The 24,467-nt window shown below is 32.1% G+C and overlaps 1 protein-coding gene across 1 annotated transcript; it reads right to left on the bottom strand.

Annotated features, from left to right (window-relative positions):
• Positions 1-2,441: 2,441 nt before the first annotated feature.
• Positions 2,442-24,178, bottom strand: LOC148282832 (cytochrome P450 4C1-like). The gene is given in 13 exon segments (XM_088224479.1): positions 2,442-2,634; positions 5,659-5,838; positions 7,627-7,682; positions 7,684-7,775; positions 9,865-9,933; positions 12,930-13,039; positions 14,334-14,545; positions 15,801-15,870; positions 17,099-17,287; positions 21,043-21,133; positions 21,215-21,321; positions 23,155-23,326; positions 24,132-24,178. Coding segments are annotated over 13 exon segments (1,542 nt in total). The 5' UTR covers positions 24,156-24,178; the 3' UTR covers positions 2,442-2,464.
• Between the last annotated feature and the right edge of the window lie 289 nt (positions 24,179-24,467).

Raw genomic sequence — 24,467 nt, 5'->3', positions numbered from 1 at the left:
GCTTTTCCCTAAACTCAATTATGCCGATTTCCCGCTCAGCTATGCCAAAAGGACCGCGCATTGCTTTAAGATCTCCAAGATTGACAGCTGCCCATGTGAAGATGAAACACTTTAAGATACCCCCTACCTGTTGATACATTGCCCCTTTTTTCAGCTTTCAGAGACAAGAGCTGGAGGCGCGATGCAGCAGTTAGGGCGACGACCTATGCGATATCGAATCGGTGATACTTCATAAAGAACTAACACGAAAGGTAGTATCTTACGTGGTCAAGTTAGTGCACAACAATGGTAAAATAAACCAAAGTAGGACGCAAAATGCTGAACACTCTTCAAGTGGAACGGAAGGGCTGTTGATAACTGCCAACAGGTAGCTTCTTCTGAAGAGTTTGGGGTGTTTTCTCTTTACAATATAAAAAAAGGTGAAAAATTCTTGATTGGCTCACTATAGAATATTCCTCCTAATCTCAACACTGAAAGAGATAATAGAAGTTTTATAAAAGCAGAAAAACTCCACTTTAAGAAATATAAACCTCGTTAATAATAAGCAAGTTAAATAATAAATACAACTTCCATCTAAAATATGTGATAAAATTTCTACAGATTAGAAAATACTCCCGTGAGTTTAGGTTAAACGGTTTTTTCCAGTCTCAGACTGTGGCCTCAAAGTTGGGCACCTTGTTTCAGTTTGAACTTGAAATCAAAAAACCGGCAACTGTAGTGACTTTTGACTATTTTATAAATCTCTATCAAGTCACCCCTTTCCCTTCGTTCTGTTTTGCGCATCACTATGAGTACACATAGTTACCAACTGAGGAGTTTCGGCGGGGGTGAGGTAGGAGGAAGGGGATGATACGTCATCATCCCTCTCAGCCATCAGTCACTTGATGAGAAATTAAGGACGAGTATGAACCAGATAAAACTCTCTCGTTCTATAAACTTTTACTAATTAACTGACTGGCTTAATCCGTATCGTAAAGTTGATAAGGGTATTAAGAAAAAGCTCATCAATTGCGTGTAATGTGTTATTTTTGTTGTTATTTTATTATTTGAGTTGTATGTTATTATAAGGAAGGAAGGCATCAGGCGCCAGTCCAGAAACAGTATTGTATTTTAGTGTAAAATTACCTTTAAAACAAATAATTCACGTTGACCCTCCAAGAAACCGAACCAAGAACCTCAAGCGTAGTAGACAAACGCGATAACCAAACACTACGAGGCGAGGTTATCTCCACTCAGTTTTTTCGAAAACAATCGTGCAGGATTCTAATTCTATTTTACACCCCAGAATTATATGTAGAGACTAGAATTTGTTGTTTTACCTTTGAGATTTTAGACTTAACACGGATTTTATTTCTAGCTTGTCAAAACATGGAAATAATACAAAATCATGTATTGTGAATGTAAATAATAGATATTAAAATGAAATAAAACAAATAATTCTTTAAAAAAAATTTTTAACCATCATTGGTATATTTTTTCCTTACGATCTACAAGCATGTTTTTATTTTTCTAAATTTGTACCAATTATTCTCTCCGCCTCGTGGTCAAATCATCAGTGCGTTTGACAACCATGCAAGATGTCTCGGGTTCAATTCGCGACATGGTTGACATAAAATATTTATATATAAAGGTGTTCTTACACTAATCTCTGCGCCCTGATTACAATGGGAAGTTAATAGAGTTATCTTCAATTATCTATAAAGTCAAAACAAATTTTCTGTACGAATACTCACACAATATTTTTTTTTTTCATCTGCAGGTTACTGACGAACATACTTGTGTTAATGATAATTAGGTTGATTGGATTAATTACGTTTTTTTATTATTATTTTCATGTTAACTTTGTTAAATAGCTATTTTAAGGCATGTTTCACATTTTGTAAAATGTTTCCCTTGGCACGGGACACCCCAGTGAGGGAACATTATTCTGGATGAAAAAATTAATACAAACAATGTAAAAGTATAATACTTTAATACTTAAAATATTTATACATTTTGGTAAAGAAAATTCGATTTTATTTTATAGATAGTTGAGGATAACTCTGTTAACTTCCCATTGTAATCAGGGCTCTGGAATGATAATGAAGCGTAAGACTCCGTCGGAGCAAAATTGTATAAAAATAGTCATAATCACGCAGTATTGAATATCTGCATTGAAATGTATTTTTCAAAATCATTTCAATTACCATATTATAAGTCATTAAATACAAACGCATCTCGCTTTACTATTTTTTTTAGGCATGATATTGTCAATTACTTTCATCTCAAAACAATCTGCTCTATCATTTACTGTCTTTTTCTTTGCTGTAATTGTTTGTTCCTCTTTTATTGCATGTTCATACCAATTTTCAATAAAGCCAATACAAATGTATGGTCTTGATTCGGAACTTAGATCGAATTGATTGCCACTAAAATAAACAAAAAATAGAAAAAGACTAGTAAAAGGTTAAAAATATATATATTTTTAACAATTGGGTGTCCTTTCTTCGAGTATAACGTTAACGCCGTGGGATGGCCTGAGAATAATATCACACGTCAGAATAAGATCTTCTCTTCTGTCAACTGATTTGATCTTGTATTTCCTCAGAATATTCGCCAGAATAACCTTTTGCTCCAGCATTGCAAACCTCTGACCTAAAACAACAATAAAACAGCATTACCCCGAGCCCTAAAGGTGTTATGACCTACCGTTAAACCTGATACAGGAACATTTTAAACTACTTTTGGCAATTTCGGTTAAAGAGAATTGGACATAATTTATTTTTTACCGCCAAACCGGATGTAAAAAAATGTGGCGGTAGCTATTATAATTTTATTGTTAAAAAGTCTGGCGCAGACACTTTTAAACGTTTTATATTCGTTATTTAAGTATTTGTAAACAATTTTATTGATACTGTACCACAGTCTGCAAATGGTCTCTTACTTATTTTTCAAAAGTCACCTTAAAAAAAAAAGCGAATAAAACCTACATATTTTTTTTCCCTGTTCGCTGAACATTTTAATATCACTCATAAAAAAGCTTTAATTTATCAACGGGCTTTAGCTAGTTTATTGATTTATCTTAATACGTTTTTGGAATAATAATAAGAAATATAATTTTGTGATCCACATTGTTTTGTATGAAAAAATACATTTCTACATCATCTTATTAGATTAAATGTGACTTTTCTCAAACTCGGATGTTCTGTGCTATAATTCACCACTGAATTAGATTATTTTTGTTCTATCATTTTGTAAGATTTTCATAATATTGAATTTTTTATCAGATTTCCATATATTTATTTAATTATCTTTCGATATAACTCAAACTAAAAAAAATAAAAAAATATTAATGCTATACTATATTTCTTAAGAAGTAAACGCTGTTAAAGTGAAATAAAAAATAAAATGCCCCATCTGTTTGTATACGAATTTATTTTTTTAATAGGGTAATATCACATACTACGAATACTGATAAAATTACATGGAATACGTTGTTAGAAAAATAGTATTAGAGTTGGTTTTTGTTTTCGGCAATAAAGCGCCACATCAATCGACAATTTCTCATTGATGTGGCGAATTCAAACGTGGACGGATGAGTCTTAGCGACGATCCAAGGACAGGTGCACCAAAAGCGGCAGTCACCCAGGAAAACGCCCTTGCTGTGCCCAAACTCATCGGGGGAGATCGACATGTGACATATCACGAGATTTGGGCGTTATTGGGAATTTCAACGACCTCAATTTTAAAAAATTGCATTTAGAATTGTGCCTAACAAAATTCGTTTCTTATTGGATACCCCATCTATTAACGAAAAACAGAAATAAGGTAGGGTCAATTGGTGTCTAGGCCGCTTTAACACAGGAAATTCGAAAAATTTGAATTGCATCACCGTTTGTGATGAATCCTGGATTTACTCATATAAACCCGAAAATAAACGCCAATCATCTGTTTGGGTGTTCCAGGGTGAAGAAAACCCGACAAAAGTCATCCGTTCTCGTAGTGTGCCCAAAAAGACGGTCACGACATTTGTCTCAAAAGCAACAATTTATCTGCAATATTAAAGAATTGTTGCTGCCGATTGATACACAACCATTTGTTTGCCGGAAGTCATCTGTAAGCTTCGAAAAACCAACCTTCAGCTACGAATCATCCTCTACCTAGATAATGCAAGTTCGCATACAGCTCCTATGACAATATATTTTTTTAGAGAAACAAAACGTCAAATTGCTAAACCATCCTCTGTACATTTCTGACCTAAGGTTCGACAATTTTTGTACCTTTCCGAAAATCAAGAACGGACTGCGTGGTCAAAGGTTCAGTCGCCAAAAACACGATTTCAACTGTACCAACAAACGAGTGGAATAACCGCTTCCAGAGTTAGTTCGAGCGCATGCAAAAATGTATTAATCTTCGTGGAGAATACTTCTAAAAACAATAAAGTCTTTAAAAGCTATCGACTGTTTTATTCCAGCTCTATATGCAAAACTTGAAAGACAACCCTCCTGTAGTCTACTTGAATTATAAACGCCGATTCTAGGCACTCTTCTAAACTGAATTGTGACTGTTGCGGTGCAAAAATAAAAATAATAGTAGGTAATATATTAAAACACCCACATATAAAATTACTTTTTTCTAACCTTAGATAGTAGCATTGTTATGAATTGTTTTTATAATAAAATTTGTTACAAAACGTAGGCAAATAGCTTTTATTATTAAAATTTATTGGGACAGACAGGTAAAATATTTTTAAAAAGGGAATATGGAAGTCTAGGCATTTACATGGCTAATGACCTGCCATTGACTGGTTTGTGGCCACTTTACACACTGTGTAACATTAAACTGGCTACGCTTTAACATCCGTACTACCTTAACTCTTCCAACTGTTGACTTTTGTGAAGTTAGAGAGCTGAAACCTTTTTTGATGTGGGTGAAATTCATCTTTACTATGTGATATAAATAATACGCAAAGATGAATCTTTTTTTTAGGGAATAACCCGCTAAACTTCTATAAGAAGCTTGTCAACAGATGAGAAAGAGAGGATATGGAAGGAAATTATGAAAAATACACAACAACACCCAAACCAATTTCTTGGAAAAAAAAAAGATTTTTTTCTTGCTACTAGCGGGAATCAAATTCATTACGCCAGTTTCACGGTTGTGCGCCATGGCAACTACATACATATATATTATGGTTAGAGTCCTGACGCAGGGACGAGTACATTTTAAAACCGGTAGACATTAGAAAGTCGGCAAGTGGTTATATACTAACATTAGTTAAATTTTTGACAGCAAAATTAATGCTTTAAGTATAAATATAATGTATTTGATTTACATACAAAGAAAACGAAAATAATGATGGAAAATATTTGTCATCATCATAATTTCCTTTCCGCACCTAATGGTGCACAGGGCACTTAACTGGTACACTAATCACAGCGGATCTTAATATTTTTTGTTACATGAAGGTAAGATGATCAGTCTTACGCTTTAGGTGCCAATCAAGGGACTATGAAATATTATTGTCTAAAACTCTAATTTAAATCAATATTATATGTCAACTATGACGGGAATCGAACCCAAGACCTCTTGCATGGTAGGCAAACGCGCTGATCACTACACCAGTAAAATATTTCTACCAATACATAAATCTTAAAATTAGTAAATAATGGATAATACCTAGGCAATTTCGGGGTCCTGCTGAAAATGGAATATAAGCATAAGGATGCCTTCCTTTTGTATTTTCTGGTAAAAATCTATCAGGATCAAATACTTCTGGATTGGGGAAATAACGAGGGTCCTCATGTAGGGCGTGTATTTGTATCAAGACCCCAACACCGGCAGGAACCTTATAGTCTCCTGGTTAAACAAATATTTTTTTTAACATAAAGATAAATAGGTACATAGTCATTTCTATAAATATGTATGGTATTTTTGAGGTGAACCCGCCTTCAAACTCTCGCTTAAACACAGAAACTGCAGTTCACCCATAACAAGAGGTAAAAGAAATACCAAATAACGCAAAAAACAGACGACTTAGATCAACTTCACATGGTTTGGGCACCAAATATCATTAACAGCAAAATGACGGTGAATGTGCCGCCTAGTACCGACTACGACACGGTACAAACTACTAGTACTTGAACACATAATTTTCTACACGATACATAGTTTACCCTAAATATCTACACGGGATCATCTAAAAAAAATCCAATATATGCCTATTCAAAGTAACAAGATAAATGTATAATATTTCAAAAAAATAATTGGGTAACTGAAAAAATGAAGCATTTGCGTTTTTATATTTATCCAAATATTTCAATTTAGAAGTTATATTCAAATGGCCTAAAATAATCTTGACTGGAATAGGAATTAATTTGTGCTAGAGTAGAGTTCGAGTCTCGAATCTCTGATCCATGAGTCCACGATACTGCCATGGAACTGCAATCTTGCTCATTATTACATTTTAATCCTATGTCGAAAAAATTAAAAATACTCATCAAATGTTGAGACCATTTATGGTTGCTTCCATTTATGATAATACTTTTTCTGAAAAATATAATTTATCTGTCTTTAATATTAATAATATAATTAATTAATAGCATTACAAGATGATTATAATAATTCACACTGGTCGCGATCGTACGAATCCGACTAATAAAATAGAACTTTGATTTTTATTTATTTAGTTGCAGAAATCAGTCAAAAATCCTGCAAAAAGAAAATAATGTAGTAGTGCGTGTGCCTGCCACAAAATAAATAAATCAAATAAAAACTAAAAAATAATACAAAAAAATCAATCCACCCTTGGTAGATTTACCGTACCGTATGGATTTGTACGATCTGCGCTGCGATTATAATCGGAAGTAAAGGACATCATACCTTCATTTTGCCGTCATAGTTGAAGATAAATTCTCCCGAGTGATTACACATACACTACCGACGCTCTGTTTTCATGTTTTGGGTAGGCTCATCGACATGTACCAAGGAGCTACGTACGCCACGGTACAAATATCTACTCATTAAAAATAACAACAAATTTGTTTCACCTTTTTTAAATCTATTTTTAATTAAGTAAGGAACGTAGAGTAAATTTTTGGCGTCGTTTATTGGTTGAATTCGATCATTTGACTCGAGATGACGAGTCGACATACCGAGGTTAATAGAGAGAGTACAGAAGTTAAATATACCGTCTCAGTATGCCCCCCTGGGCCGCGATTATGAACGGCTATCTACATGGGTATATACTGAGACGGTATAAACTAATATCAATATTTATGTATGAAAGTGTGTATATTTGTATGAAAATGCAATGTGTCTTCGTCGGTAACCGGTAATTAAACATGTTTAGAAAAAAAAGTTGTAAACATATTCTATTTTTCATACAGAAAACTTAATTTTACTTTGTAGATAACTTCCCGAATAGGAATACGTACACTGATCTGTTTGAAATGGAACTCAATATTTAACATAACAGCATTTTGACACTAGGCGATACCAGAGAGGGGTGGTATTCTAAACTGCTCTCGCGGCACGAGAAAACAGTTTTTCTCGTGTATTTTGTATGTAAATACACGAGTTTTAAATAAAAATTAAACAGTATTCATTTCCTTTTCTAATCATTTATGGATTCCTTGATAAACTTACCCATTTTGACATCTTCAGATAAATTCCTTCCAATAATAGCAGCAGACGGATATAGTCCTTTCTAAATACTTCATTTCCACAGAATCAGCCATCGTCAGAGGTCTGTCTTCTCCCTTAAATACTGCATCAATTTCTTCGAATACCAAATCCTAAATGTAATAAAAACTAATATTATTTCAAACCAAATTCAGAGCTCGATTATTGTGAACTCCTAAATCTTATTAAATTTAAAACACCGAATCAAGTTACTAGAAGTACAGAGGTTCTTAACTATCTCGTTTTACTTTTGAGGCTCATTTTTTAATTTGGAAAGAACGAACACAATCTATAAAATACACATCCAATATAATATCATCTTATACTTTTACAGGATTTTTTTTCCAGTATGTAGTTAATTCCATGTTTAATTGTTGTTATAAAAAATAATTACTCATAAACAATATTTTGAGTTTGTCCGAATTTTTGTAGACAAGGACTGGATTCAACTCCCTGGAGAGCTGTTTATATTAACATATTACAACAGAGATGAAGAACATTTAAGAGAATAACATTTTCAGGCGTTGCCTAGTATGTAGGTGAAATAATTCAATTAGATAAATCTCACCCGCATAAATAAAGGTTTCAGCTCTTTAACTTCACAAACCTCAACAGATGAAAGAATTGAAGGAATATAGATGTTCAAATATGGGCAGAATGGTGAATGTTACACAGTGTGTAAAGTGGCCACTTAAACCAGTCATTGATAGGTCATAAGCCCTGTAGATGCCTAGACTTCGATATGACCTTCTCTTAAATATTCTTCATCTCTGTTTTAATATGTTAATAATTGCTTATAGTTTTGTTTATTAACAAACACAGTTTTAAAACAATTAAAAAATATTCTATCTAGTTTATACGTAATTAATAACTATCTTCGACAAAGACAGCATCGATTGTTTTACTTACCAAGATGCAGAACCAACCTGCCAATGGTTATGCCGGTTGGTAGAGCAATCTTGCTTCTTAATCGCGTCGCCTCGGATGTCGACATATTTCACGACAGTGGGCCTTCCCTTAGGAAAGCACTTTCTAACTTTTAATTTTTCTTTTTACATTTTGCTATATTATTTTAAAACATAACTATCTAATGAAATTTGTGATCTATTGTTGTATTACGAATGAATTGGGTCTTTTTTCTGTAATGTTCTAAATATCTGAATAAATAAATGAAATTAAATTAAATTAAATGAAATGAAATAATGTGTGTACATTTGTTTCTTTTCTCTTAACATTGAGTTTTACTTTTATTTTAATTACACCATGCTTTTTGGTTATTACAGATCTGTCTGTACATGGGTTTTAAGTTTTTTTTTTTTTTAAATATGTTTGTGTTCTTATGATTTAACCAAATGTTTTTCTGTTGGTTGTGAATGACCATTTTGAAAAATGCGAAGCAAGTCGTATGGAGTGGATTTGATCCTCGGACCTTATCCTGAGTTCGAGAAACCACCACACCGCGAAACTATTACCCGTCTCATTGCACGCTACGGGTACATTATGTACTAATGAAAATTTCAATAATTGCAATAACGAATGCGGGCAACAAAATGAACGAAGCACTAAGCACAGTAATTGCTAATAATAATACGAGATGTCAATCGTATGTATGTAATCGTATGTCATCGTATGTCAATCGTAATCGTATGTCAATCGAAGCTAAACAGGCAGTGCACAACGGAGTTTTAGTCCCAACACTTATGTTTGGAAGTGAAACATGGAACTGGCAGATGAAGGTTGAAAGCCGAGTGAACGCGGTTGAAATGCGATCTCTTAGACGAATGTGTGGGAAATCAATGCATGACAGGGTTACGAATGATGAAATCAGGCGAGAGTGTAAATCTGAGTCAAGTACAATTAATAAGATTAAGAAAAGGTCTCTGAGATGGTTTGGTCACATAGAACAAATGGAAGACGAAAGAATGGTAAAATAAGTATATATATGGCGAAAATGAACGGTAACGTGAGACGAGGACGACCAAGGAAGACGTGGCATGATCAGATTAACCAAAATCTAAAGTGTGGTCTTGTCAAAAGCAGACAGAACCGAAAGTCATGTATGACAAGATGTATGAATGAGGAAGATGCTAGGAATGTATGCCAGAATAGACGTGTGTGGCGGTCTATTCTCTCTGCATACCCCTATCGAGAAATGGCGCGATGGTAGTAGTAGTAGAACAATAATAAATCAAAAACACTCACCTGTTTATCCTGATACAATCCTAAAAGATAAAGCGTCCATGATATTGAGGCTCCACTCGTGTCATGCCCCTAAATTAATTAGTAAAATTTGACCTATCAGAATAATACAATAACTCTAGATATTGGTTAGTACTTTTTTGTGTTTTAAGATTTGAGTTTAAGAAAATAAATAACGGTTTTTTTTTAAATTCTTATAAGCGCAAATTAAAAATTTATTTTTTTACCTTTTACCGAATGGGTTTTTTTCGGTTTAAAAAAAATAAAATTATAGAGGAAATCTAGGAAACTTGAATAATCTAGGAAAAATATTTTTTTTATTTAAATTGTAGAGTAAAATAAATTGGGCTATCTAAAGCCTTACATGATAGCTCCAAATAGAACATGATGCCCTTACAAATTATGAGCCTTACACGAAAGTATCACTTGGTATAACACGCTTACGCAAGCTGTCTTGAGAATAAAGAAAAAAACACTTTTATACTTCAAGCCATATATGGCTCTGAATGCGGTAAGGGGTTCACATCTTTCATTCAAATAATCAAAGATACAAATGAAATTCATTCAATATATCCTTATTATGTAGGTATTGAAGGTAATGTATTATAAAATATAACATGTGACAGTATTAAACAATGCTCCATTTATTCAATTTTGTACCGTTTACTTTCTGTGCCATTGTATCATGTACACTTGGTAAACTTACCACCAACGTTGCTCAATGTATTTTTTAGTAAACTCTTTGCAATAATTTTCCACTCGGTAATTGTAGGAGTTAAAAGCATAAACGCCACTCTAGATGATCACTTTGTTTGGAAAAATCAACAAAATCAGTAGCGAAAAGACTATTTCTTTTCTCTGAATTTGCAACTCGTGCGTGGTACAACCAGCAGCGAAAATACTATTCATTTAAAGTTCAATGTGCACATTGAACTTACTAGAAATAGTTTTTTCGCTTCTGGTTTTTGGTTTTCTCAAAAATAGTGATCATGGACAGTGACGTTTTACCTTTTGTTGTTTTACATGTTTATAATTTTATTAATCTTTCAATTTTAAGCCATTTTGGATACATATGGTAATTAACAGATTTATTTATTTATTTGACGGACTTATGCCGTCCATTCTAACAATGGTAAATATAATTTCGTATTATTAATACAAGCACTAATAAAATAAAATACAATTAAATAAAATTAAAGCTAGGACAAAAAAAAAATTACTACCTAAAGACAAGATCCGGTCTATCTTAGTGAATTTTTAAATCTATAAAGACTTACATAAAAAAAGTCCAGATCTTTTCACGAGTTTACAATACGACACGATCGGGACATTGGTGCATGCAAGCCATAGTTTGTGCTGTGTTGATCGAGGAACAGTACATTATTATTTCGCAACTGGCGGATCGGATCATTGAATGCCACTTGTTCCAGTAACGATGGTACATTAATTAAGCCATTCAGCAAATTAAACATAAATATGGAGTCAATATTATTTCTACGTTTTTGTAGACTTGAGATTTTGAACATTGACTCCATTTCTCCGTAAGTGTAGTCTCCTCTCTCGAGGCCAATCATCCATGCTACTTTTCTTAGCAAACGATGTTGTACTGATTCGGTATGATTTATCCGCCCTACATAGAAGGGAAAGATAAACTAGTAAGACGCGTTTTGGTGTGTTCGACGAATTTTCAAGATTATTTCAAAGTGAAAATGACCAGATATGACAAGCCACCGTTTTCGCCAGACTCGGACCCCAGCTACTTTTTTTATATTTCCAAAAATGAAGATGACTATAAAAGGAAGATGTTTCGCGGCCATAGAAGAGATAAAATGGCTGACAGAATTGAAGGCCATATTTAAATGTGTGTTCCAGAAATGTTTCGAGTATTGAAAAAACGCTGGCTAAGTTTATTAAATCCGATGAAGATTACTTTAAAGGGAACACTATTAATATTGAGGAATAAAAATAGAATATTTAAAATTCCGTGTATTTTTTTTGTCAAACTGTGTATGAATGTGATATGTGTGTATACTGTGAGAGTTTTATTTACATTTTTTTTGTTTACATTTCAGTACATCTCTTATTACATATTTTACTTTGTTTATTGAAACGAAGAAAACCCACATAGGCATGGCCTGTGCGTGGGTATACCAATCTAAAATATATTATGAAATAAAATGAAGTTAAATAAAATCTACTGATAATTGTAATATATCAATATTTTTATAACTGTTAATATAATTTTCATACTGTTTATCTTTTTTAGACTTTTTAATTTGTATATGTAGATTAAATATGTCCATGTACTTGTAATTTTCTCAAACTGAACGGTTTGGGTAGGTAGGAAGAAATTGCCTTAAGGCAATATGCCTGCCCTTGTATGAATATAAAGTGTTAAATAAATACATAACTATTGAGCATGCATTTGTTTTAAATGCTTTATTTTACTTATAGTAGGGAAATATTACGTTTTTTTATTACATTTTTAAAGTAATAAAGGTCTATGAAATACTGTCAAGTAAAAAAATAATATTGCTAATTATTAGTAGCATAAAAAATACTTTTAAATTTGTAATTTTCAATTCCCGCAAAAACGATCATTCCATTGGCCACGCCCTAATACGTCACGATCCATGTTTATTCGTTCCTGGCCATTGAAATTTGTTTAGAATAATGTCACGAATCTTGACGTCACAACAACCGAGGCCAAAGACGTCGAATTTTTCTAGCAACGTATTTTTATTAAATATATTTTTCACATTTATGTATGAAAACATTTCTTCACAACATCCATTTTGATTTTGAAAATACAATTACTTATTCTAAATCCATTTCATATATTTTTATCAGTATTCGTAGTATGTGGTATTTTCCCTATTCTACTTACGTGTATTTTTATTATTGTATTTGCTACTAATATGTAAAAGGCACTCCAAGTGCCGTTTATTTCAATGAAATAAAATAAAAATATGGATGTCGGAATCTATATTCAATATAATATTTACATAATTTTGATATGTTTTTTAGTAAAATTGGAAAAAAAATAAGCAAAAATGTTTGTACTTTACCGCTATCATGAAGGTATCTACTTCTTCTCTTATTGAAGCTTCTGTGATATTCAATCCACTATCTTGGGCATCCAGGAGCATGTCTAGGAAGGCCACATGTGATTTTTTTCCTATTCAAAAATACAATCGAAATAAATGACAAGATAAATAAGGTTCTGAGGTTGATAAAAAAAGCAAAATGAATGGTAAATATAATTCAACAAAACTAGTTCTGTTTTCAGTATTTCTACAGCACCATGTAGGCACTTTTTGGACATTGTTTTACACTACAACAGGCCAAGAGGCCAAATTACATTGGTTAATTTCCACGGAGGCCGTCAACGAGGAAATATCGCATACTACGAATACCGATAAAAATTTAGGAAATGGATTTATAAAAGTTAATTGTATTTTCAAAATCAATATGGATATTGTGGAGAAATGTTTTTAAACATAAATTTAAAAAAGATTTTTTTTAAATATGTCACAATAAAAACGCGGCCGTTTTATAAGTATATTTTATTATAATAATTAGTAAAAAAAAATTTTTTTTCACGACAGTATTTCCTAGACTCTTATTACTTTAAAATTGTAAAAAAATGTTAAATTATTCATTTCAATAAAGCTAACAACGAAAAATTCAAGGGTGATGTGTGGATTTTTTTCTGTTTTTACAATTCATATTTATTGCATTTATTGATTTTGTATTCATATTTTTGTTCATCGTAATAAAACATTTCTTATATTCACTGGCCAATTAGACTTAAATAGATACGTTTAAAAAAAGAGATAAAAAATTGTTACGTTTTTATTAAATGGGCGAAATGGGTTGTTTTATTTTCTGTTTTTCATGCAAAAAAAAGACATTTTTGACTAGAGCGCGTCAATTTAAACTATACTCATTTGACTTAACTTTTTGCCGATTAATAATTAATAAGTTCTCAATAAAAAAAATCAAGATTTGACTAAAAGAAAATCATAAAAAATATGCTAAAAAAATATTAGGGTGACACTATCGAAAGCGCGCTCAACTTCAATTAATTGTAAATTAGTTAACTAATAAATAATATTCAAGAAACAATGCTCTAAAGTTTCATCATTTTAAAATCGTTTTGTTAAGTACATATTAGATGAAATAAAATGTGGTTAGCATCATTGTGCGCTTTTTTATTTCGATTTTAAATTTGTTTCCAATTAAGAATAATTAAAATTTCGGGAATGTCATTTAAATTTTTAAGTCCATTGTGTGGTATTTTTAAAGGCCCTGCTTTTGTTTCGGCCTTTTTATGGGATAGTGTTGTTGTCAATGTCTCGGGTACGTCGTGTGTTCTAGTTCTTGAAGAGTTTCGTTATTACTTATCAGAAATACGTATTTTTATTAGCACATTTTGTTTTTCCTTTTAAAAAAATAAGATTTTTGTATACCAATTCTGAATGTGTCATCTGCTATTGATTTCTCGACATTTTTTGCAGGGTAAGCTCTTCTGAATGCTCTTCGATCAGAGATAACCTTGTATGTGAAATCATGTAAGACCTTTAGACTTTTTTTCAATTGCCTGCCATCCGCAGTGAGATAGTATATAGCATCTAAAAACAGCCAGGGTCGTCTTGACCGAGTTGATATCAATTCGGATACTCTGAAAAAGGCACACGTTTTACAATATTTACGTATTGAAATATACATACCAATACATACATACATTGGCAGAAAATAATAAAATTAAGAAAACAAAAGACATAAATGAATTTAAAATCAAATTTGAAAAAAACAACTAGATAATTCAATTTTTTATTTATTTACATAAAGGTTAAAGCATAAAATTACACATTATTTGAGACCAACTACATGGGACTAAAAGTCCTGTGTTAAGTTAGGACCAGCAATTAGTTGACACAGACATCACTATCACAAATATGATATTTTATTTTATAGGATCAGAAACACAACAATAATAATAATAACAATAAAAAAACAAATGTATGACTCATCAATATGGTAATCAGTAAATTCAAACATTTTGAAAAACCCAAAGGCATAGAATTAAGAATATTCCAGAAACCGCATACGCGCATCAAACAGAAGGCGACTAAACTACTCTCAGAGGAGTAGTTTTGCGTTTTGACCCATTCTTTTCTTTGTAGACGTCGCACAGTACGCAACTTCTGATTTGAATTCAACTATGACGTGTTGTGTCGTTTTAAAGAGTAGAAATACTACTGGAATCTTAAAGAAACAAGATGGGATCACATTTTATATGTAAGTAGCAAATGCATGACTTAAAAATTGAATAATTTTTCCATCTGTAAAGAAAACAAAATGGACATTTTTTGGTGTTGCTAGGGTAGTCAATTATTTTACGCCACTTTGCTCATCTAATGAGAGAACTAATGAAAATTTGAGCTCTCGGATTAAACAACGCCGCGGAGGACATTTGACCGACATCATCTTTAAAACATAAAATTTTATTTAACATGACATAAAAATATCCGATTTATGAAAACAAATATTGTTTTTTTTTAAGTCCAATGTTTATTAATTAAATTACTCTTATTAAATACTGTGTTGTGTTAATCAATGTCTCCGAGTGTACAATAAAATTTTAGAGATATTAATAAATTCCCTTTTTCGTATAATTATCTTACATTTGTGTTATGATTATATTTTTCGCAATCTGGCAACATTACGCGGCGTCTTCACAAATGCACTCGGCGAAAGTGTGACAAATTGGGGTGCTTTTGGACACAGTCCGATGTGTTCAAATATGATTCTACGCTCCTTCTGGACTATTCTTAATTCTATGCCTAAAGGTTTATTGGCATATAATATATACCTAAAGGTATACGAGTAGTATATGCCAATAAACAAATAAGAAAAATATAGTTTTATCTCACTTGTAAATCGACTCCACATATTCTACGGGGTTTTCATCTTGAGCTTTGATGTTTATTCCCATAGCCGATTCTAAAACAAAATAAATATACCTTCCCCTAGAACTTGAAAAAATACAAGACAAACCAACTTAAAATAAACTCGATAAACATTATTCATTATTTATCCTCAAACTTTACAACATCATAAAAACTTTTTGAAATACTTCGAAACGAAATGTTTATTAGTGCATAATTTATTTACGTTAATCAAAATTTAAGTTATTTTTGTATAATCAAAAAAGTAGTAATACCAGCATAATATACCAATAAATTATACAGCATAAAAGTTAGGATGGAGTGGGTTTCACATGGTTGTTAAGTTCGGCATTGAATTATTATATATGTTTAATTCTTTTTATTTCGGAAAGAAATTTATTGAAATTAAGAAACCAAACAAAAAATAAACACATCGTTAAGAAAGAAAAACAGAGTGAATTTTACATGAAAAAAAAAACAAAGTTCGCGCACAGTACTTAGACAGTCCAAACATTGAGGATGTTCAGTGCTATGGGAAATTTATTTATTTATACTCTTACCTTGTTTGTATTCTTTTTTTAAACAGAATAATGTTCCCTCACTGGGGTGGGGTGTCCCGTGCCGGGGGAAACATTTTACAAAATGTGAAACATGCCTAAGATTAGCTATTTAACAAAGTTAACATAATAATAACAATAAAAAAAACGTAATTAATCCAATTAACCTAATTATCATTAACATAATAAACAATAAAAAACTGAAATAATCATAAAAAACAGTACCAATTTATATAGACCAATAGAACAAATTTCATAAACAGTACACACTTTACCTATTTGACTTGATCCACTCATCGATTCGTGCGCAACCCACCTCCACTATCCATTTCTTAATAGCAATTTTAAATTGTATATAAAAAATGTTTCTAACGCGCGGTAAAAATTATAGCATTTTATTGTATGCAGAAGTTTCTCGAAAATGTATGAAAAAAATCTACTTTGAACGACGTCACTAGTTCTTTTGGATCAACCAATGGTAAGAGTGTTGTGATAGATTTCCACTTTGCGGAAAGCCAATTCACCAATCCGCAGAAATTACCGAAGAGAACTTGTGACGAAAAATATTGTTTAAACATTTTTGGGTTAGTTTGATAGTCTATTAAAAAATACCAAAAGACGACTGAACTTCCTAATAGCCTACAATGCTTTGTTGTTGGAGACTCCTAACTTATTCAAATATTTTTTTAATAGGTATCCACATAAAATAATTTTGATGCTACTTACGACAAATGATATCTAAGGCTGCTCCAGTTATATAAGGGTAGATATTAAAAGGTTTTCCTGTTCCACAATGAGCTTTCAATTTTTCGACTAAAATTCGCGCTTTGGCATCGAAGATAATATTGAAGTCTTCCAGAATTTTGAAATGGAACGTAGGAGTCAACATTTTACGACTCGTAAACCATTTTTCTCCTGTAAATATGTAAATAAATTTATTTTAATTTTATTAGAAGCAAACTTAAAAATCTCCATTGAAGGAGTTATTGAGATATTTGCGAAAAACTTTGAAAAAAAAATTGAGAGATTTCTAATTATGCTTCACTAACTTAACGGAGAATGCTTAGTTTGCAGTATCAAGTAGTATAAATGAAATCTCTTTTTGCAAGATTTAGAGACAGTTTTGAATTACGCTATTATTTAGTTACAAAGGTTTTTTTTGACATCAATAACTAATTTTCCGTTTTTAGTGGAGATTTATAAATATGCTTTTAATACCTACGTATGCAAATCGGTGCAATATTTGTGTCCAGGCAGATAAAGAATACACTGTAGGTAACCTATTTTTAGACAGTTTTTTTTTACGCGGTTTCGAAATAACATGCTACAAAAAAAAACATTAATTTGACTCTTGTGTGGCTGCGGTGTAACACAAGTCTACATAGGATACAAGACTTGATATATTTATCTTTTTTATTTAAATGGTGAAGTTGTTTTTTTTGCAATCTTCAAATTGACATTTTCTCATCGGATTTGGAAAGTGAAATTTGTAAAAATATTCTGGATTTTAATACAAAAAATATTTATCCTTACCATGCTATAAATAATTATACGAATGCAAGTTATGCCAATATCACAATAAATCTGTTTTACTGTAAAATTTCTGTGCGCTTTCGAGAACGAGAATATATCTTTTAACAAGGAAAACAGAGACGCTGTTCTGTGGCCAGTGTTTGTGTGAAAGATACAAAAACAAAAGAAGAAATTCGCCCAATCAGTTGGCAACAGGAAAATATCGCTTTTTTACATTTTTAAAGTAATAAAGATCTATGAAATACTGTAAAATAATTTTAAAAATGCTAATTATAACTAATTATAACATATCTCAATCAATTTTGTTACATGAAGGTAAGGTGATCAGTTTTACGCTTCAGGGACTATGAAATATTCTAGTGTGAAAACACCCTTTTAAATAAATATTTCATTTCAACCGTGTCGGGAATCGAACCTGAGACCTCTTGCATGGTAGGCAAACGCGCTGACCATTACACCACGAGGCTGATAAGCATAAAAAATATTTTTAAATTTGTAATTTTGAATTCCCGCAGAAACGGTCATTTCATTGGCCACGCCCCTAATACGTTACGATTCGTACATTGAAATTATCACGAATCTTAACGTTACAACAACCAGGGCCAAACAAGTCGAATTTTTCTAGCAAAATATTTTTATTAAATTTCTTTTTCACATTTATGTCTGAAAATATTTCTTCACAGCATCCATTTTGATTTTAAAAATACAATTAATTATTCTAAATCCATTTCATATATTTTTATCAGTACCTATTCGTAGTAAGTGGTATTTTCTCTATTCTACTTACATGTATTTTTATTATTGTATTTGTAACTAATATGTAAAAGGCACTTCAAGTGCCGTTTATTTAAATGAAATTTTTAAAAAATATGAATGTCGGAATCTATATTCAATATAATATTTAAATAATTTTGATATATTTTTTATTAAAACTGAAAAAAAATTAAGCAAAATTTAAAAATTTATTTTTTACATCGATGAATGAAAACATTAATTATTCTAAATCCATTTCATAGTTTGTGATATTTCCCTATTGGCAGTAAGTAGGAGTGAACGCTAGTTATATGACTGGCGTATTTATTATTTTTAAGCTATTTTACTATACAGGCCTAAATTATATTGCAATCTTTGTAAATTATGGAAAATGAATTATTTAACGGTGTGTCTCAATGTTTTTCTTTTTTTCAAAAGTCTGAACGTAAAAATATCCTGTAGCTCGATGTAACATCACTGCGTGTAAATTAATTTTGAAGCGCGGCCTTTAATAGTCAACAATGCGTTATAGTAATATAATAAATTATATTATTCGTTTTTGGAATTTCTTGCATCGCTCTTTTCATTACTAAGCGCAGAGAGGTTTACGCAAGAGTAAAGTGATGGTGGTACTCGGCTCGTTTATCTCCAACAACGGCAGTTGCAAACCTGAGATTGATCGCAGGATTAAAATGCCTAAAGAAGCAATGAACCGTTTGGAGAAAATTTGGCGAGATCGAGGTATTTCAATAAACACAAAAAAGCGGTTGATGGAAGCCCTGGTATTCTCCGTTTTCCTACATGGGGCTGAAACGTGGACAATGCGTGCCTACGAGAGGAAGAGGATCGATGCATTCGAGATGTGGTGTGGACAAATGCATCGAAACTGGAAGAGCTCCATATTACAACTCGTCTGTCAGTGGTGCGTTTGAGAAGGATACTGTCTTTCTTTGGACATATTGCTTAGACGTGAGCCAGACAATCTAGAAAAGGCAATAATGTCTGGCCGAGTTGAAGGTAAAAGAAGGCGGGGTAGAATCCCATACAGATGGACTGACCAAGTAAAGGTGGCTACGTGGCTAAAATTTGATGAGTCAGTTCGTCGGGCCGAGGACAGACTAATCAGAAGTGTTCATGGTGATCACAATCCTCAGCATTGAGAGACCGACTTGGAAGAAGGCTGATAGTGAATAATCTTTGTTACGAATTTTCACAAGTATTTGGTCAAGTTATTTTTCAAAAATAAATTGAGCTACTTATTCCTTTTCTTAGAGGGGGGGGTCAGTGCTATTCAAGCTCCTGACGTCACTGCGACCTGTGAAGATATATTGTGACGGGTCTCCGTGAATAGTTCTCGCTCTCTAAGCCCAGGTCTTTAAAAAGCCTGGCTACTGTGTGGACGACGAGAGTTTAAATTTTGCCAAATCTCCCCCTCCAAGATCAGGTCTATAAAGAGCCTGGCTACTGTCTGGAAGGCGAGAGTTTACATTGCTAAATATCCTTCTCCAAGCCCAGATCCGTAAAGAATCGGGCTATTAGGTAGGGGGCGAGCTCTTTAATATCCTCTGGTTCAATCAGTGGTCTCCCGAGAATGAGGCTCTTTTTATGATGTAAAGCATTACATTTACATAGAATGTGTATAGGTATTTCCTCATCTGCACTGCAGAACCTACATCTAGAAGTTTCGGAAAGGTTCATTCTAGCAAGGTGTTTGTTTAATCTGCAGTGCCCTGAAAGGGCTCTAGTGATAACCCTCACTTGATTTCGGCTGAGCTTTATTAGGCCGAAGGAAATTGAGATACAATAAATATTGGAAAAAAAAATCAATCCCGTAATTATTTTTTTACAAGGAAACCTATCCACGATTTTTATTTTTCTAATACTTGTACTTTTTTACACGGTACTGCGTGAATCATATTCTCTGTGTAAATTGGCTCTTCACCATTTAGCATTTTGACTAGAGTAAATTACTATTATTTTTATAATTATTTATTTATTTATTTATTTTATTAGGTAAACAAACAGTATGTACACATATATTGCCAGTTTCTTTGTATATTAGTGTAAGAAACTCATGCACACACCGACAAAATTGTTTACACTTAATACAATAATTTAAATTATGTTCAATATAATAAATTGAAAAGAAACGAAATGAAAACATATATATATATTAATAATAATAAAGTTAAATATCTGCTTCTCTCAAAATTTCTATAATTTTTGACCCAAATTTATTGTCACAAAAAATATCAGCCTCGGTAAATATATTGTTATATTAGTCCCATATTCTAGGTATTGTAAATTGTTTAAAATAGTTTGTTGACGCGTTTTCAGTATAAAACAGAAGATTTTGTCTTTTAATAATGTAGGTAGGTACTTACCAGAAGAAGTTAGAATTCCCTGCCCGATCCAAGGGTGAAAGAATTGATAACCAAACGACTTTTCAATGTGCTTGGTTGATCCGAGAACAGTCTAAAATGTTGTTTGTAAAATACAGTAAAAGAAAATTAAGACTCGTGGCATTTAAGTAATAAAGAAAACATATGTGCAAACCTCAACATATTCCGCTTTATTTATGTTAATGGTGGCAACAGGACCAAACCAAAACCTGAATATTGGGCCATATCTTCGCACAATTTCTTTTAGGTTAATAAACATTTCTGTAAATAATAACGCAATACATTATATTATTGACTAAAGCATCAATTTATGGTCAAACATTTAAATAAATGTTAGTTTATATTTGAAAATAACCACTTATCGACTTTTCGATGTCTACCACTTATTTCTGTCAGGACAGTAATTAGATAGCATGCAAATCCCTTTATCACCATCGTAGGTCGTAGTACAAAAACATAAAAACAAATAAAATACGATTGTTTAATTTAGGCACAACATTTTTTAAAAATGATAACACCAAAAATGTTCATATTGTTCCTTTGTATTAGATGTTAACATAAGTTGTGTCCGTTTATTTATTCAATTTTAAAATGTGCAGCAAAAGTAATACAAAATAGTAAAGGTCATGCAAATGAAAATTTTCTGTTCAACAAGATAGTGTTTGCTTTCATCATCATCATCATTCCCTTCCCGCGCCGAATGGTGCATAGGGCACTGCATAGGTACACAAATCGCAGCGTATCTTGATCATTTTTGCTACATAAAGGTAATATGATCAGTCTCACGCTTCAGGTACCAGTCCAGGGACTATAAAATATTCTTGTTTGTTGGCTTTCACTCTACATACCTATATTGTTTTATTTTATTAATATAAAGTAGATAAAAGTGGTCATTTTTGACATTTTCCTCTATTCGCGTTCAATCGAGGGATTGAATCGGTGCAACATAAAGTTTTAAAATCTTTAATATTTAGAATTGAATCAAATACTTTCATAATTAACTATTATGATCGTCTAGAGTCTAGAGTATTTTCACATCTTCAGTTTAAAATTCAAAAGGATTTTGCATATTGATTGATTGTACACCGAGCTGCCGTTTTACAAGATCCGAATGTTTTTTTCCATACGCTCTGTAACTGCAGGAAATGCTTCAATCTAGCTCCTATTTTAGGAAACGAATTTTTTTTGTTCACAGTCAATTAAAAAATTAGTGTGGAAAAGTAGATTTCTCACAGTCCATGCGCTCTGTAGCTGCAAGACGGACTGTAATCTAGCTCCCACCTAATCAAAATTGATTTTGGAAACAAGTAACTAGAATCCCAACCGTCGATGCACTCTGTAGCTGCGAGACATGTTGGGATATTTATTGTACAGAACTCAATAGGTGATTTTCAAAAAAAAAGCGCTACACAAAATATAATCCAACTATACATATACATATAATGTATTCATATTTGGATTTTCGTAATATGTAACTAAATAAAAAATCACACAAAATCTTAGCAATATTCTGTCAGTACTGATGTTCAAAGTGACGTTATAGCGATTATAGCGAACTACATTTCTTCGCATGCGCTATCACTGCATGGATTGTGTTTAATGTGAGAATATAAAATTATTATCCTCTCCTAGAATATTATGATTTATCGCCACGAGGCATAGTCTATCTCGCTTAAGCGACGGTTTCACCAGATCTGGTATTTTTATACTAATTTGTGGTTAGAACTTGTGCAAAACAAAATATGCACGGTGAAGATTAGCGCATGCATGAGATGACAAAATGGGAAGGTCATCCGATAAAGTAGATCTCGTTAGATCTTTCGGCGCAAATGTTAAATAAATATACACATTTAAATAATGTTGCAATGAATCCCTGTTTCTTTATATTACATATTTTTACTTGGTAGTGCACTGCATGTATGGACATTCTGAGAAACCGCCTTTAATTTCCTGAATTAATTTTCATACACAAACCTATCCACCATTATTTTTTTAGTTAACTATATTTACATGGTATTGTATGGAACATATATATTTATCCCCCGTGTAAAACAGGTGTCAGGTGTAATATTCTATTTTTGAAATTGTGTTTACCTGCATCATCGAGAAGTGTCTGTAATGCATTACCAAGAATCGGTATACCTTTTGGTCCTGGAATAATATTTATCCTGTTTACCCAATGCCTCCATTTGATGTACTTGAAGAAAATCCATACCGCTAGTACTACAGCCAGTATTGATATCAATACCAATCTGTTATTCCATTTCTAAGAAAAATAAATATTGAACTTGTGAATAGTTTGTTTAATTACAAAATGAAAAAAAAACACTATAGCTAACGCAACTAAGTTTTATAGAAGTGACTCGACGGGTACTTTCGATGGACAGAAAACCAGTGACCAAAATATGTCTCAACTGCTTTGGCATATTGTGAAAAGGCGCTGATGCCGCCAAATATCAAAGCATTGTTTACTATGACTTTTAACCTTAGAGTATATACATCTTAGAACCTTAAGAGTATATACATCTTAGATATATATACTCTAAGCTTTTAACTATCTTTAAAATAGGTACCGACATATGTAAATACCTCAAAAATTAAAAAACCATCCCTGAAAACAAATCACTGCTGCATTAGGCATATTTCATAAAATAACATAGAGGATTAAGTTTTGTTTTATTATAATGATTTTTTAATTATTTTTATTAATGTAATAACATGCAAGCGCACTAACCAGTAAGTACTCTATGAGGCCGATTAATCTCTACTCGATTTCCTTTTGTAGGATTTTTACCTAAGTAGCTGCTAATTAATTTATTTTGAATACAAATTATTTTTTTTACTGTGTTGAGTGGATTTAGAAGATACATGTTAAATGGGTATTTGTACGAGTACTTCACCTCAACTTAAGTTGCGTTACCTATACCATCCTTCTAAGAGCAGGTTCTGTAGGAAATCTCATAAATTGGATAAGATATTGTTCATATCAATGACCAAACAACAACAAAAATGGTTTAATGCTCATTTTCATAAAAGCATAATAATATTATACTAGTAGATATTTTTTTTACCTTTTCTGTGAAAAACTCCTCCATGGTAACAAGTATCACTAGCTTCTCACCATGCAATGATGTGAATGTTTCAGCTCACCATGTCCCCATCTTAATTCCCAAAACTGGTTTTAAAAGACTAATTCTAATTGTAAACATTCAATTAACACTTGCTTGACATTTTATTCAATAAGGAGCCCTGACCAAAATTGAGCAGCAAGATTTTATGTGCAGTACAAAGGTTATTTTTTGTAATATTTATAGATTTTTAATAAGTTTTATACATCATAAAAGTCGGAAGGCAAACAAAAAGGACTAAATTAATTTATCTAACTTTTTGAACACTATATTATTATA

This window comes from Micrasema longulum, unplaced genomic scaffold (assembly GCF_059751315.1).
Source record: "Micrasema longulum isolate JH-2025_06_02 unplaced genomic scaffold, ASM5975131v1 h1tg000287l, whole genome shotgun sequence".
NCBI lineage: Eukaryota > Metazoa > Arthropoda > Insecta > Trichoptera > Brachycentridae > Micrasema > Micrasema longulum.
Note: the sequence above shows the minus strand (reverse complement) of the source record. Positions and strands in the feature narration are given on the sequence as shown.